The following is a 15,273-nucleotide window of genomic DNA, read 5'->3' as shown; positions in this document are numbered from 1 at the left end:
TCCTCTCCTCGCCTCTCCTCTCCTCTCCTCTCCTCTCCTCTCCTCTCCTCTCCTCTCCTCTCGTCTCTTCTCTTCTCTTCTCACTTTGCTTCTTCTCTCACTTCCCTTCACTTCATTTTGATTCTCTTCACTTTGCTATGTTTTGCTTAAAGTTCCTTTTCTTCACTCTGCTTCTCTTCTCTGTGCCTCACTCCACTTTGTTTCCTTTCATCTCTCATCTCTACATTTCTCTTAACATGAGTCTGTAGTATGGGGTAGCTGTATGTAAATGGCTGTACTGGGTGGATGAAGGCTGAAATGGAGGTATGGATGCAGGGACAGAGTGGCAGATGGAAGTTGACATCCTGCACTTTGTGTCCCCTCTCTGCTGCAGCTGCAGCTCCAGAAGCTGAGGAACCAACAGAGAAGCCAGTGCTGGGCGAGCTGAGGGCCTCCCAGGTGGGCCCCGAGTCGGTGCAGCTGGAGTGGAGCGTCCCCGAGGGCACCTTTGACTCCTTCACGGTGCAGTACAGGGATGGGCAAGGCCAGCCCCAGGTGCTGCCCGTGGACGGGGGTTCGCGCACGGTGAGCGTGCCTGGGCTGTCCCCGTCCCGCCGCTACAAGTTCAACCTGTACGGGCTGTGGGGCCGCCAGCGCCTGGGCCCTGTCTCCACCGACGCTGTCACAGGTGAGGCTGCTCTGGGCACTCTCTGCCGCAGGGCTTGGCTCTGGGCAGCAGCTTGGGCAGGGCCTCTGCTGCCTGCCTTGCCCCTGCTGGCTGCAGGCCACAGCTGCTCTGAGCTGCCTTGGGGCTGCCTCTGTGCATGGAGGCAGAAAGGTGTGGGAGGCTGCAGGGCCCTGCCTGGCTGCGTGGATGGATTCTCACCTGCGGCTTTGCTCTGCCCTCATCCTGCTGCTTCTCACCTTCACCCTCTGCTTCACTCTCTTCTGCCTTCTCTGCCACTGCTGCTCAGCTTCTTTCCCTTCTCCTCTTCTCTCTGCGCCATCAAACTCTTATTCCTCTCCTTCACCTCTCTTCTCTTCTCCTTTCATCAATTCACTTCTCTCCTCTTCTCTTTGATTCTCTACTCTGCACTTTGCTTCCTTTCCCTTTGCTTTTCTCTGCTTCTCTTCTCATGACTTCACTTTCATTTGCTCCTCTCACCTCCCCTCACCTCCCCTCCTTGTCTCCCCTCTCCCCCTCTCCCCTTGGTGCAGAGGAGGATTCTCTGTACCTATGCCTATTAGCAGAGGAGAGAAATTAATTGGGGCAATATCAATTTCATATAAAAATATAGATTTATTAAATTCAATATTTTGAACTCTCACCTCCCCCAACCCCTGGATATTTATATTAAAGGTCGTACACAGTCATGGAAACAATTCAGGATAAAATAGGTACAAGAATTTGTTAATCAACCTCAAACATTCAAACTATAAACAGAGAGAGGAGTTTGCCTGCAGCTCAATGCCGCTTGGGATCTTTATGCTCTTTGCCCAGCAGGGCAGGCTGGAACTCCTTCTGCTCTATGGCAGAGGAAACAGATATCACAGAGGTATTGAAGCTTTAACTCACAACTCTTTGTCTATTATTAATTACCCTCTGGGGCTGTGTCACAGCCTGTGCCCAGTGTCCAATTCTCCAGCGTCTCTGCCTGTGGACTCCGAGGCTGGAATCTTCCTGACTTGAGGGGAGAGGATAAATCTTCCCAGTCTCTGGGGAAAGGTTTCTGACCTTTGCTCTCCTGGTGAGGGATGATCTCTACCTTGGTGCTGCTGTCTCCTTCTGGATGCTGTGTCCAGGACTTCTCAGCTGGCAGGATTTCAGGAGCAGGAGAATATCTGTGCTGTCTCTGGCACGGTTCTCGCAGCTAGCAGGCTGTGTGTGTGCAGGCAATCCAGAGTCTGCTTCCTGGTTCTCTCAGTGGCAGTGGCTGTTACCAGGCAGCGATAGGCAGCACACATGCAAAGTGTGCACAGCTGCTGGGAGTCTCAGCTCCGTAGGTAAAGCAATGCAGGATCAGGTCCTGATAGCGCCATAGCATGCAGCTGTGCACAGCTGGCTTAGGAGACCATAGGCTCCTTACATATATATGTGCAGGCTTAAATGAGCTCTGCAGCTAAGGTACACAGGCAGGTGAGCTGCGATTGGGTCAAACCATGAGGGTCTGAGCCTCTGAGCATTGGAGCTGTGCAATGGTGTCCGAGCGTGGGGGTCTAAGCGGCTGAGCGCTGCAGTGGGGGTCAGAGCAGTGTCTGAGCCATGTAGGTGAGTCAGAGCAGCAGGGTGTTGCAATGGGGTCCGAGCTGAGCTGATCTGCGGGTAGGGCCAGAGCAGGTTGTTTACCTGTGCACCACTATTTATTGACTGTGGGCCGAGATTAATGGTCTCTTGGACATTGGAGTGACCAATCAGGTTGGCAGTCAGCCAAATCTTACCATCATAGGCAGAAGGCTCTTGCCTGGACTCTCCCAAATATGGAGATCACATGGGCTTGTCCCTGGGAGACACGAGCTGGGTGTGTGTGGGCTTGCACAACCTGTTTACAACCAGGAGTCCTGGCAGAAAAACATGTCCAGGCAAGGCAAGGCATAAGCAAGCCTCTAATGGGCCTTCAGGCCCTCCATGACATTCCCCCACCTTGCCTGTCTTCCCCTTCCCTTGCCTCGCGTTGCCTTTGCCTCCCCTCACGTCTCCTTGACTGCTCTCGCTTGCCCTCACCTCCCCTCGCCTTTCCTGCCTCCCCTTCTCTTTGCTTCCCTCCACTCCTCTTGTCTTACACTGAACAGGTTGTCCAGGGAAGCTATGGATGCTCCCTAACTGGAGGTATTCAAGACAAGATTGGAAGAGTCCTTGAGTGACTTGTTCTAGTGGGAGCTGTCCCTGCCTATGGCAGGGGTGGGAACTCGATAGGCATTGAGTCCCCTTCCTTCCTAAACCATTCTATGATTCTCTTTGGTCTTCTCTTTGCTTTGCTTCCCTTTCCTTCCCTTTCTTTTTCTTCCCTTCATTACCTTTTGCTTCTCTTTGCTTCTTTCCACTTCTTTTTGCTGTGCTTCTGTTTGCTTTTCTTCACTCCACTTTGCTTCCCTTTCTTCATCTCTCATCTCTTGATTCCTATTCCCATGGCTGTGTGTCATGGCACAAGTGCATGGAAGATGTCAGTACTGGGTGGATGAAGGCTCAAATGGATGCAGGGACAGAGTGGCAGATGGAAGTTCCCATCCTGCACTTTGTGTCCCCTCTCTGCTGCAGCTGCAGCTCCAGAAGCTGAGGAACCAACAGAGAAGCCAGTGCTGGGCGAGCTGAGGGCCTCCCAGGTGGGCCCCGAGTCGGTGCAGCTGGAGTGGAGCGTCCCCGAGGGCACCTTTGACTCCTTCACGGTGCAGTACAGGGATGGGCAAGGCCAGCCCCAGGTGCTGCCCGTGGACGGGGGTTCGCGCACGGTGAGCGTGCCTGGGCTGTCCCCGTCCCGCCGCTACAAGTTCAACCTGTACGGGCTGTGGGGCCGCCAGCGCCTGGGCCCTGTCTCCACCGACGCTGTCACAGGTGAGGCTGCTCTGGGCACTCTCTGCCGCAGGGCTTGGCTCTGGGCAGCAGCTTGGGCAGGGCCTCTGCTGCCTGCCTTGCCCCTGCTGGCTGCAGGGCGCAGCTGCTCTGCTGCTGCTTTGGGGCTGCCTCTGTGCATGGAGGTGTGCGAGGGGAGATAGATGGAAGGGATCCTGCCCTGATGGATACATGGAGACATGCGTGGATGCATGGATGGGTGGGTGGGGGTGTGGGTAATGGGATTAGGTGATATGTCTTTGGGTGACTGACAGGCAGGGAGGGTGCAGGGATGCACGAAGAACTGAATTTAAACTCCTTTTCCTTGTAATCTTTTCCTACCTCCTTCCCCTCTTTCTCCTTGTCCTTCTTCTTCCCCTTCTCTCTCTTCCTTCTACATCTCCTTCTTCCTCCCTTTCTCTGTCTTCCTTCTCCTTCCTCTCCTTCTCTTCCCCCTTCCTCTTCTTCCCCTCCCCCTTCTCCTTCTTTTCCCCCTTCTCCTCCTCTTCCCCCTTCTCCTTCATCCCCCTCCTTCCCCTCCTCCATCACCTTCCCCTCCTCCACCACCTTCCCCTTCTCCTTCTCCATCTCACACACCGATGGGAGGACAACTATGAGGAGGCCTGGAAGGACACCAATGGACAAAGAGATTGACAATTGTCTGAATGGTTGATGACTCATTGGCTCCCTTCCTTTGTCTCCCCTTGTCTTTGCTTCCCTCTGCTTCTCCTTGCGTCTCTTCTCGTCTCGCCTCTTCTCGCCTCACCTCACCTCGCCTCGTCTCGTCTCATCTCGTCCCGTCCCTTCTCATCCCGTCTCGCCCCTTGTCGTCCCTTCTCGCCCCGTCTCGCCCCGTCTCGCCCCATTTCGCCCCATCTCGCCCCTTCTCGTCCCTTCTCGTCCCTTCTCGTCTCTTCTCGCCCCATCTCGCCCCATCTCGCCCCATCTCGCCCCATCTCGCCCCATCTCGCTCCTTCTCGCCCCTTCTCGCCCCTTCTCGCCCCTTCTCGCCCCTTCTCGCCCCTTCTCGCCCCTTCTCGCCCCTTCTCGTCCCTTCTCGCCTCTTCTCGCCCCATCTCACCCCTTCTCGCCCCTTTTTCACCCCTTCTCGCCCCTTCTCGCCTCTTCTCGCGCCGTCTCGCCCCGTCTCGCCCCTTCTCGCCCCTTCTCGTCCCTTCTCGCCCCTTCTCGCCCCTTCTCGCCCCTTCTCGCCCCTTCTCTCCCCGTCTCGCCCTGTCTCGCCTCTTCTCGCCTCCCCTCTTCTTGTCCCTTCTCGTCCCTTCCCGTCCCCTCTCCTCTCCTCTCCTCTCCTCTCCTCTCCTCTCCTCTCCTCTCCTCTCCTCTCCTCTCCTCTCCTCTCCTCTCCTCTCCTCTCCTCTCCTCTCCTCTCCTCTCCTCTCCTCTCCTCTCCTCTCCTCTCCTCTCCTCTCCTCTCCTCTCCTCTCCTCTCCTCTCCTCTCCTCTCGTCTCTTCTCTTCTCTTCTCACTTTGCTTCTTCTCTCACTTCCCTTCACTTCATTTTGATTCTCTTCACTTTGCTATGTTTTGCTTAAAGTTCCTTTTCTTCACTCTGCTTCTCTTCTCTGTGCCTCACTCCACTTTGTTTCCTTTCATCTCTCATCTCTACATTTCTCTTAACATGAGTCTGTAGTATGGGGTAGCTGTATGTAAATGGCTGTACTGGGTGGATGAAGGCTGAAATGGAGGTATGGATGCAGGGACAGAGTGGCAGATGGAAGTTGACATCCTGCACTTTGTGTCCCCTCTCTGCTGCAGCTGCAGCTCCAGAAGCTGAGGAACCAACAGAGAAGCCAGTGCTGGGCGAGCTGAGGGCCTCCCAGGTGGGCCCCGAGTCGGTGCAGCTGGAGTGGAGCGTCCCCGAGGGCACCTTTGACTCCTTCACGGTGCAGTACAGGGATGGGCAAGGCCAGCCCCAGGTGCTGCCCGTGGACGGGGGTTCGTGCACGGTGAGCGTGCCTGGGCTGTCCCCGTCCCGCCGCTACAAGTTCAACCTGTACGGGCTGTGGGGCCGCCAGCGCCTGGGCCCTGTCTCCACCGACGCTGTCACAGGTGAGGCTGCTCTGGGCACTCTCTGCCGCAGGGCTTGGCTCTGGGCAGCAGCTTGGGCAGGGCCTCTGCTGCCTGCCTTGCCCCTGCTGGCTGCAGGCCACAGCTGCTCTGAGCTGCCTTGGGGCTGCCTCTGTGCATGGAGGCAGAAAGGTGTGGGAGGCTGCAGGGCCCTGCCTGGCTGCGTGGATGGATTCTCACCTGCGGCTTTGCTCTGCCCTCATCCTGCTGCTTCTCACCTTCACCCTCTGCTTCACTCTCTTCTGCCTTCTCTGCCACTGCTGCTCAGCTTCTTTCCCTTCTCCTCTTCTCTCTGCGCCATCAAACTCTTATTCCTCTCCTTCACCTCTCTTCTCTTCTCCTTTCATCAATTCACTTCTCTCCTCTTCTCTTTGATTCTCTACTCTGCACTTTGCTTCCTTTCCCTTTGCTTTTCTCTGCTTCTCTTCTCATGACTTCACTTTCATTTGCTCCTCTCACCTCCCCTCACCTCCCCTCCTTGTCTCCCCTCTCCCCCTCTCCCCTTGGTGCAGAGGAGGATTCTCTGTACCTATGCCTATTAGCAGAGGAGAGAAATTAATTGGGGCAATATCAATTTCATATAAAAATATAGATTTATTAAATTCAATATTTTGAACTCTCACCTCCCCCAACCCCTGGATATTTATATTAAAGGTCGTACACAGTCATGGAAACAATTCAGGATAAAATAGGTACAAGAATTTGTTAATCAACCTCAAACATTCAAACTATAAACAGAGAGAGGAGTTTGCCTGCAGCTCAATGCCGCTTGGGATCTTTATGCTCTTTGCCCAGCAGGGCAGGCTGGAACTCCTTCTGCTCTATGGCAGAGGAAACAGATATCACAGAGGTATTGAAGCTTTAACTCACAACTCTTTGTCTATTATTAATTACCCTCTGGGGCTGTGTCACAGCCTGTGCCCAGTGTCCAATTCTCCAGCGTCTCTGCCTGTGGACTCCGAGGCTGGAATCTTCCTGACTTGAGGGGAGAGGATAAATCTTCCCAGTCTCTGGGGAAAGGTTTCTGACCTTTGCTCTCCTGGTGAGGGATGATCTCTACCTTGGTGCTGCTGTCTCCTTCTGGATGCTGTGTCCAGGACTTCTCAGCTGGCAGGATTTCAGGAGCAGGAGAATATCTGTGCTGTCTCTGGCACGGTTCTCGCAGCTAGCAGGCTGTGTGTGTGCAGGCAATCCAGAGTCTGCTTCCTGGTTCTCTCAGTGGCAGTGGCTGTTACCAGGCAGCGATAGGCAGCACACATGCAAAGTGTGCACAGCTGCTGGGAGTCTCAGCTCCGTAGGTAAAGCAATGCAGGATCAGGTCCTGATAGCGCCATAGCATGCAGCTGTGCACAGCTGGCTTAGGAGACCATAGGCTCCTTACATATATATGTGCAGGCTTAAATGAGCTCTGCAGCTAAGGTACACAGGCAGGTGAGCTGCGATTGGGTCAAACCATGAGGGTCTGAGCCTCTGAGCATTGGAGCTGTGCAATGGTGTCCGAGCGTGGGGGTCTAAGCGGCTGAGCGCTGCAGTGGGGGTCAGAGCAGTGTCTGAGCCATGTAGGTGAGTCAGAGCAGCAGGGTGTTGCAATGGGGTCCGAGCTGAGCTGATCTGCGGGTAGGGCCAGAGCAGGTTGTTTACCTGTGCACCACTATTTATTGACTGTGGGCCGAGATTAATGGTCTCTTGGACATTGGAGTGACCAATCAGGTTGGCAGTCAGCCAAATCTTACCATCATAGGCAGAAGGCTCTTGCCTGGACTCTCCCAAATATGGAGATCACATGGGCTTGTCCCTGGGAGACACGAGCTGGGTGTGTGTGGGCTTGCACAACCTGTTTACAACCAGGAGTCCTGGCAGAAAAACATGTCCAGGCAAGGCAAGGCATAAGCAAGCCTCTAATGGGCCTTCAGGCCCTCCATGACATTCCCCCACCTTGCCTGTCTTCCCCTTCCCTTGCCTCGCGTTGCCTTTGCCTCCCCTCACGTCTCCTTGACTGCTCTCGCTTGCCCTCACCTCCCCTCGCCTTTCCTGCCTCCCCTTCTCTTTGCTTCCCTCCACTCCTCTTGTCTTACACTGAACAGGTTGTCCAGGGAAGCTATGGATGCTCCCTAACTGGAGGTATTCAAGACAAGATTGGAAGAGTCCTTGAGTGACTTGTTCTAGTGGGAGCTGTCCCTGCCTATGGCAGGGGTGGGAACTCGATAGGCATTGAGTCCCCTTCCTTCCTAAACCATTCTATGATTCTCTTTGGTCTTCTCTTTGCTTTGCTTCCCTTTCCTTCCCTTTCTTTTTCTTCCCTTCATTACCTTTTGCTTCTCTTTGCTTCTTTCCACTTCTTTTTGCTGTGATTCCCTTTGCTTCCCTTCAGTCCACTTTGCTTCCCTTTGCTTCATCTCTCACCTCTTGATTCCTGTTCACATGGCTGTGTGTCATGGCACAAGTGCATGGAAGATGTCAGTACTGGGTGGATGAAGGCTCAAATGGATGGATGGATGGATGGAGTGGCAGATGGAAGTTGACATCCTGCACTTTGTGTCCCCTCTCTGCTGCAGCTGCAGCTCCAGAAGCTGAGGAACCAACACAGAAGCCAGTGCTGGGCGAGCTGAGGGCCTCCCAGGTGGGCCCCGAGTCGGTGCAGCTGGAGTGGAGCGTCCCCGAGGGCACCTTTGACTCCTTCACGGTGCAGTACAGGGATGGGCAAGGCCAGCCCCAGGTGCTGCCCGTGGACGGGGGTTCGCGCACGGTGAGCGTGCCTGGGCTGTCCCCGTCCCGCCGCTACAAGTTCAACCTGTACGGGCTGTGGGGCCGCCAGCGCCTGGGCCCTGTCTCCACCGACGCTGTCACAGGTGAGGCTGCTCTGGGCACTCTCTGCCGCAGGGCTTGGCTCTGGGCAGCAGCTTGGGCAGGGCCTCTGCTGCCTGCCTTGCCCCTGCTGGCTGCAGGCCACAGCTGCTCTGAGCTGCCTTGGGGCTGCCGCTGTGCATGGAGGCAGAAAGGTGTGGGAGGCTGCAGGGCCCTGCCTGGCTGCGTGGATGGATTCTCACCTGCAGCTTAGCTCTGCCCTCATCCTGCTTCTTCTCACCTTCACCCTCTGCTTCACTCTCTTCTGCCTTCTCTGCCACTGCTGCTCAGCTTCTTTCCCTTCTCCTCTTCTCTCTGATCCATCAAACTCTTATTCCTCTCCTTCCCCTCTCTTCTTTTCTCCTTCCATCAATTCACTTCTCTCCTCTTTACTTCTCTTTTATTCTCTACTCTACACTTCACTTCCTTTCCCTTTGCTTTGCTCTGCTTCTCTTCTCATGACTTCTCTTTCATTTGCTTCTGTCACCTCTCCTTGCCTGCCCTCACCAGCCTGTCTTGCCTCTCCTTGCCTGCTCTCCCCTTCCCTCCCTTTCCCTTCCCCTTCCCAGCTCCCCTCGTATCTCCTCCTCTCGCCTCCCCTCATCTCCCATTGCCTCACCTGGCATCGCCTCCATGTGTCTTGCCTTCCCTCACCTCTCCTCTCTTTCTCTCCACTCCTCTCCCTTCACATTCCCTCCCCTCGCCTCCCCTCACCTCCCCTTCCTTCCCCTCATCTCCCCTTGCTTCCCCTCCCTTGACATTATCTCCCCTCACCTCCCCTTGCTTCACCTCCCCTCTCCTTCCATCGTCTCCCCTTGCCTCGCCTCAACTCGTCGCCCGTCATCTCCCTTCCCCTCGCATCGCCTCACCTCCCCTCCCCTTGCATCACCTCCCCATGCCTCCCCTCACTCTCCCTCACCTCCCCTTGCCTCTTCTATCCCTTCCCCTCGCCTCCCCCCTCCTCTTCCCTCCTCCCCCCTCCTCCCCCCTCCTCCCTCCTCCTCCCCTCTTCTCCCCTCTCCTCCCCTCTCTCTCTCCCTCTCCCTCCCTCTCCCTCCCTCTCCCTCCCTCTCCCTCCCTCTCCCTCCCTCTCCCTCCCTCTCCCTCCCCCCTCCTCCCCTCTCCTCCCCTCTCCTCCCCTCTCCTCCCCTCTCCCTCCCTCTCCCTCCCTCTCCCTCCCTCTCCCTCCCTCTCCCTCCCTCTCCCTCCCTCTCCCTCCCTCTCCCTCCCTCTCCCTCCCTCTCCCTCCCTCTCCCTCCCTCTCCCTCCCTCTCCCTCCCTCGCTCTCCCTCGCTCTCCCTCGCCTCCCCTCGCCTCCCCTCGCCTCCCCTCGCCTCCCCTCGCCTCCCCTTGCCTCCCCTTGCCCAGCTTCACTGTCCTTTGCCTCCCCTCACCTCCCATCATCTCCCCTCCCCTCCGCTTGCCTTCCCTCACCTCGCTTCCTCTCCTCTCGCCTCACCTCCCCTTGCCTCCCTTTCTCTCCCCTCCCCTCCCCTTCCCTCCTCTCCCCTCGCTTCTCCTCGCCTCCCCTTGCCTCTCCTCACCTGCCCATGCTCCTGTGCCCTCCCAGTGCCACCCTTCCCCTCCCTTCAGCTCCTCACCTCCCCTCACCTGCTCTCACCTTGCCTGCTTTTGCTTCCCTGCACTTCTCTTGTCTTACACTGGAGCAGGTTGTCTGGGGAGTTTGTGGATGCTCCCTAGATGATGTGTTAAAGGCAAGGTTGGAAGAGGCCTTGAGTGATTTGTTCTAGTGGGAGCTGTCCCTGCCTATGGCAGGAGTTGGAACTGGATGAGCTTTGAGGTCCATTCCAACCTAAACCATTCTATGATTCTCTTTGGTCTTCTCTTTGCTTTACTTCTCTTCCCTTGCCTTTCTTTTTCTTCCCTTCTTCACATTTTGCTTCTCTTTGCTTCTTTCCACTTATTTTTCCTGTGCCTCCCTTTGCTTCACATCACTCCACATTGCTTCCCTTTCTTCATCTCTCATCTCCTGATTCCTGTTCACAGGGGTGTGTGTCATGGCACAAGTGCATGTAAGATGTCAGTATTGGGTGAATGAAGGCTTAAAAAGATGTGTGGATGGAGTGGCAGATGGAAGTTGACATCCTGCACTTTGTGTCCCCTCTCTGCTGCAGCTGCAGCTCCAGAAGCTGAGGAACCAACAGAGAAGCCAGTGCTGGGTGAGCTGAGGGCCTCCCAGGTGGGCCCCGAGTCGGTGCAGCTGGAGTGGAGCGTCCCCGAGGGCACCTTTGACTCCTTCACGGTGCAGTACAGGGATGGGCAAGGCCAGCCCCAGGTGCTGCCCGTGGACGGGGGTTCGCGCACGGTGAGCGTGCCTGGGCTGTCCCCGTCCCGCCGCTACAAGTTCAACCTGTACGGGCTGTGGGGCCGCCAGCGCCTGGGCCCTGTCTCCACCGACGCTGTCACAGGTGAGGCTGCTCTGGGCACTCTCTGTTCCTGCGCCTATCTGCCAGAGGAGAGAAATTTATGTGAGGTGATATAAATTTTATATAAAAATATAATTTATTAAATTCAATATTCTGAACTCTGCCACTCCCAACCACTGTATATTAATATAATGTTCAGTCCACAGTTATGAAAGCAGTTTAGGACAAGATATGCACAGGGAATTGGTTCTTTAACCAGCAAACATTCAAACTATAAACAGAGAGAGGAGTTTCCCTGCAGCTCAATGCCATTTGGGATCTTTATGCTATGTGCCCAGCAGAGCAGGCTGAAACTCTTTCTGCTCTATGGCAGAGAGAACAGATATCTACAGAGGTATCGATGCTTTTACTCATGATTCTTATCAGTTATTAATCACCCTCTGGGGCTGTGTCACAGCCTGTGCCTAGTGTCCAATTCTCCAGGGGGTCTCTGCCTGTGGACTCAGAGGCTGGAATCTTCCCTGCTTGAGGGGAGAGGATAAATCTTCCCAGCCTGAGGGGAAAGTTTTCTGACCTTTGTTCTTCTGGCGAGGGATGATCTCTACCTTTGGTGCTGCTGGCTCCTTCTGGATGCTATGTCCAGGACTTCTCAGCTGGCAGGGTTTGAGGAGCAGGAGAATGTCCCTGCTGTCTCTGGCCAGTTCTTCACAGCTAGCAGGCCGTGTGTGTGTGTGCAGACCATCCAAAGCCTGATCCTGGTTCTCTCAGCAGCAGTGGCTTTTACCAGGCAATAAGCGGCGAGCATGCGGAGTGTGCTCAGCTGCTGGGAGTCTGAGCCCTGTATGTCAATCAATGATGCAGGATCAGGTCCTGATAGCAATACAGCTTGCAGCTGTGCACAGCTGGCTTAGAAGGCTATAGGCTCCTTATATATATATGTGCAGGCTTAAATGAGCTCTGCACCTAAGGCACACAGGCAGGTGAGATACGATTGGGCCAAAGCATGAGCTGTGAGCCTCTGAGCAGGGGAGCTGTGCAATGGCATCCGAGCGTGGAGGTCCGACTGACTGAGTGCTGCAGTGGGGGTCAGAGAGCTGAGCTGGGATAGGGTCAGAGAGCAGGTGTTTGCCTGTGCATCCCTACCCATTGACTGGGGGCTGAGATTAATGGCCTTTTTGGCCACTAGAGTGACCAATCAGGTTGGGAATTAGCCAAACCTTACCATCATAGGCAGAATCTCTTGCCTGGACTCTCCCAAATATGGAGATCACATGGGCTTACCCCAGGGAGACACGAGCTGGGTGTGTGTGGTTTACACAACCTGTTTACAACCAGGGGTCCTGGCAGAAAAACATGTCCAGGCAAGGCAAGGCATAAGCAATCCTCTTTTGGGCCTATGGGCCCTCCACAACACCCCTCCACTCACTTTGCCTTCCCTCCCTTTGTCTCCCCTTCCCTCGCATCCCCTCGCCTCCACTTCCCTCCCCTTGCCTTGCCTCCCCTCTCCTCCTCTTGCCTCACCTTGCCTCCTGTCGCCTCCCCTCGCCTTGCCTCTATTCCCCTTCCCTCACCTCCCCTTGCCTCTTCTCTCCTGTCTTCACCACGTCGAACCTCCCCTCACCTTTCCTGCCCTCCCCTGACCTCCCCTTCTCTTTGCTTCCCTGCACTTCTCTTGTCTTACACTGGAGCAGGTTGTCTGGGGAGGATGTGGATGCTCCCTAGCTGGAGATATTCGAGACCAGGGTGGAAGAGGCCTTGAGTGACTTGTTCTAGTGGGAGCTGTCCCTGCCTATGGCAGGGGTAGGAACTGGATGAGCTTTGAGGTCCATTCCAACCTAAACCATTCTATGATTCTCTTTGGGCTTCTCTTTGCTTTGCTTCTCTTTCCTTAACTTTCATTTTCCTCCCTTCTTTACCTTTTGCTTCTCTTTGCTTCTTTCCTCTTCTTTCTGCTGTGCTTTCCTTTGCTTCACTTCACTCCACTTTGCTTCCCTTTCTTCATCTCTCATCTCCTGATTCCTGTTCCCATGGCTGTGTGTCATGGCACAAGTGCATAGAAGATGTCAGTACTGGGTGGATGAAGGCTCCAATGGATGCAGGGATAGAGTGGCAGATGGAAGATGACATCCTGCACTTTGTGTCCCCTCTCTGCTGCAGCTGCAGCTCCAGAAGCTGAGGAACCAACAGAGAAGCCAGTGCTGGGCGAGCTGAGGGCCTCCCAGGTGGGCCCCGAGTCGGTGCAGCTGGAGTGGAGCGTCCCCGAGGGCACCTTTGACTCCTTCACGGTGCAGTACAGGGATGGGCAAGGCCAGCCCCAGGTGCTGCCCGTGGACGGGGGTTCGCGCACGGTGAGCGTGCCTGGGCTGTCCCCGTCCCGCCGCTACAAGTTCAACCTGTACGGGCTGTGGGGCCGCCAGCGCCTGGGCCCTGTCTCCACCGACGCTGTCACAGGTGAGGCTGCTCTGGGCACTCTCTGCCGCAGGGCTTGGCTCTGGGCAGCAGCTTGGGCAGGGCCTCTGCTGCCTGCCTTGCCATTGCTGGCTGCAGGCCACAGCTGCTCTCTGCTGCCTCGGGGCTGCCTCTGTGCATGGAGGCAGAAAGGTGTGGGAGGCTGCAGGGCCCTGCCTGGCTGCGTGGATGGATTCTCACCTGCAGCTTTGCTCTGCCCTCATCCTGCTGCTTCTCACCTTCACCCTCTGCTTCACTCTCTTCTGCCTTCTCTGACACTGCTGCTCAGCTTCTTTCCCTTCTCCTCTTCCCTCTGCTCCATCAAACTCTTATTCCTCTCCCCTCCCCTTGCATTTCTTCACCTGCCCTAGCCTCCCGTCCCCTCCCCTTGCTTCCCCTCCACTCCCCTCGCCTCTCCTCCCCTCGCCTCGCCTCCTCTCCCCTCCATTCACCTCCTCTTCTTCACCTCCCCTTGCTTGCCCTCGCCTCCACTTGACTAACCTGCCCTCACCTCGCTTTCTCTTTGCTTTCCTGCACTTCTCTTGTCTTACACTGGAAGAAGTTGTTCAGGGAGGTTGTGGATACTCCCTAGCTGAAGATGGTCAAGACTAGGTTGGAAGAGGCCTTGAGTGACTTGTTCTAGCGGGAGCTGTGCCTGCCTATGGCAGGAGTTGGAACTGGATGAGCTTTGAGGTCCATTTCAAGCTAAACCATTCTATGATTCTCGTTGGACTTCTCTTTGCTTTGCTTCTCTTTCCTTAACTTTCTTTTTCTTCCCTTCTTTACATTTTGCTTCTTTTTGCTTCTATCCACTTCTTTTTGCTGTGCTTCCCTTTGCTTCCCTTCAGTCCACTTTGCTTCCCTTTGCTTCATCTCTCATCTCCTGATTCCTGTTCCCATGGCTGTGTGTCATGGCACAAGTGCATAGAAGATGTCAGTACTGGGTGGATGAAGGCTCCAATGGATGCAGGGACAGAGCGGCAGATGGAAGATGACATCCTGCACTTTGTGTCCCCTCTCTGCTGCAGCTGCAGCTCCAGAAGCTGAGGAACCAACAGAGAAGCCAGTGCTGGGCGAGCTGAGGGCCTCCCAGGTGGGCCCCGAGTCGGTGCAGCTGGAGTGGAGCGTCCCCGAGGGCACCTTTGACTCCTTCACGGTGCAGTACAAGGATGGGCAAGGCCAGCCCCAGGTGCTGCCCGTGGACGGGGGTTCGCGCACGGTGAGCGTGCCTGGGCTGTCCCCGTCCCGCCGCTACAAGTTCAACCTGTACGGGCTGTGGGGCCGCCAGCGCCTGGGCCCTGTCTCCACCGACGCTGTCACAGGTGAGGCTGCTCTGGGCACTCTCTGCCGCAGGGCTTGGCTCTGGGCAGCAGCTTGGGCAGGGCCTCTGCTGCCTGCCTTGCCCCTGCTGGCTGCAGGCCACAGCTGCTCTCTGCTGCCTTGGGGCTGCCTCTGTGCATGGAGGCAGAAAGGTGTGCGAGGGGAGATAGATGGAAGGGATCCTGCACTGATGGATACATGGAGACATGCGTGGATGCATGGATGGGTGGCTGGGGGAGTGGGTAATGGGATAAGGTGATGTGTGTTTGGGTGACTGACAGGCTGGCAGGGTGCAGGGGTGCATGAAGAACTGAATTTAAACTCCTTTTCCTAGTATTCTTGTCCTACCTTCTTCCCCTTCTCTCTGTTCTTCCTTTTCTCTGTCTTCCTTCTCCTTCCTCTCCTTCTCTTCCCCCTTCCTCTACTTCCCCTCCCCCTTCTCCTTCATCCCCCTCCTCCATCACCTCCCCCTCCTCCCCCACCTCCCCCTCTTCCACCACCTTCCCCTCCTCCACCACCTTCCCCTCCTCCATCACCTTCCCCTCCTCCTTCTTCATCTCACACCCTGATGGGAGGACAACTGTCAGGAGGCCTGGCAGGATCAATGGGGCAATGGATAAAGAGTTTGATAATTGTCTGAATGGTTGATGACTCATTGGC

At 55.7% G+C, this 15,273-nt stretch overlaps 1 protein-coding gene across 1 annotated transcript in view; it reads left to right on the top strand.

The window, feature by feature from the left end:
- LOC135173938 (tenascin-X-like) overlaps positions 1–15,273 on the top strand; it is a gene marked incomplete at both ends in the record, with an annotated part of 66,698 nt that overhangs the window by 32,401 nt on the left and 19,024 nt on the right. Inside the window, 7 exon segments of the mRNA XM_064141150.1 lie at positions 374–667; positions 3,236–3,529; positions 5,303–5,596; positions 8,176–8,463; positions 10,594–10,887; positions 13,003–13,296; positions 14,328–14,615. Of these exon segments, the coding sequence (XP_063997220.1) occupies positions 374–667; positions 3,236–3,529; positions 5,303–5,596; positions 8,176–8,463; positions 10,594–10,887; positions 13,003–13,296; positions 14,328–14,615 (2,046 nt within the window).

The sequence above is a fragment of the Pogoniulus pusillus genome, unplaced genomic scaffold (genome assembly GCF_015220805.1).
Source record: "Pogoniulus pusillus isolate bPogPus1 unplaced genomic scaffold, bPogPus1.pri scaffold_150_arrow_ctg1, whole genome shotgun sequence".
Taxonomy (NCBI): domain Eukaryota; kingdom Metazoa; phylum Chordata; class Aves; order Piciformes; family Lybiidae; genus Pogoniulus; species Pogoniulus pusillus.
The sequence above is the reverse complement of the archived record's forward strand: the minus strand, read 5'-3'. Positions and strand labels throughout refer to the sequence as shown.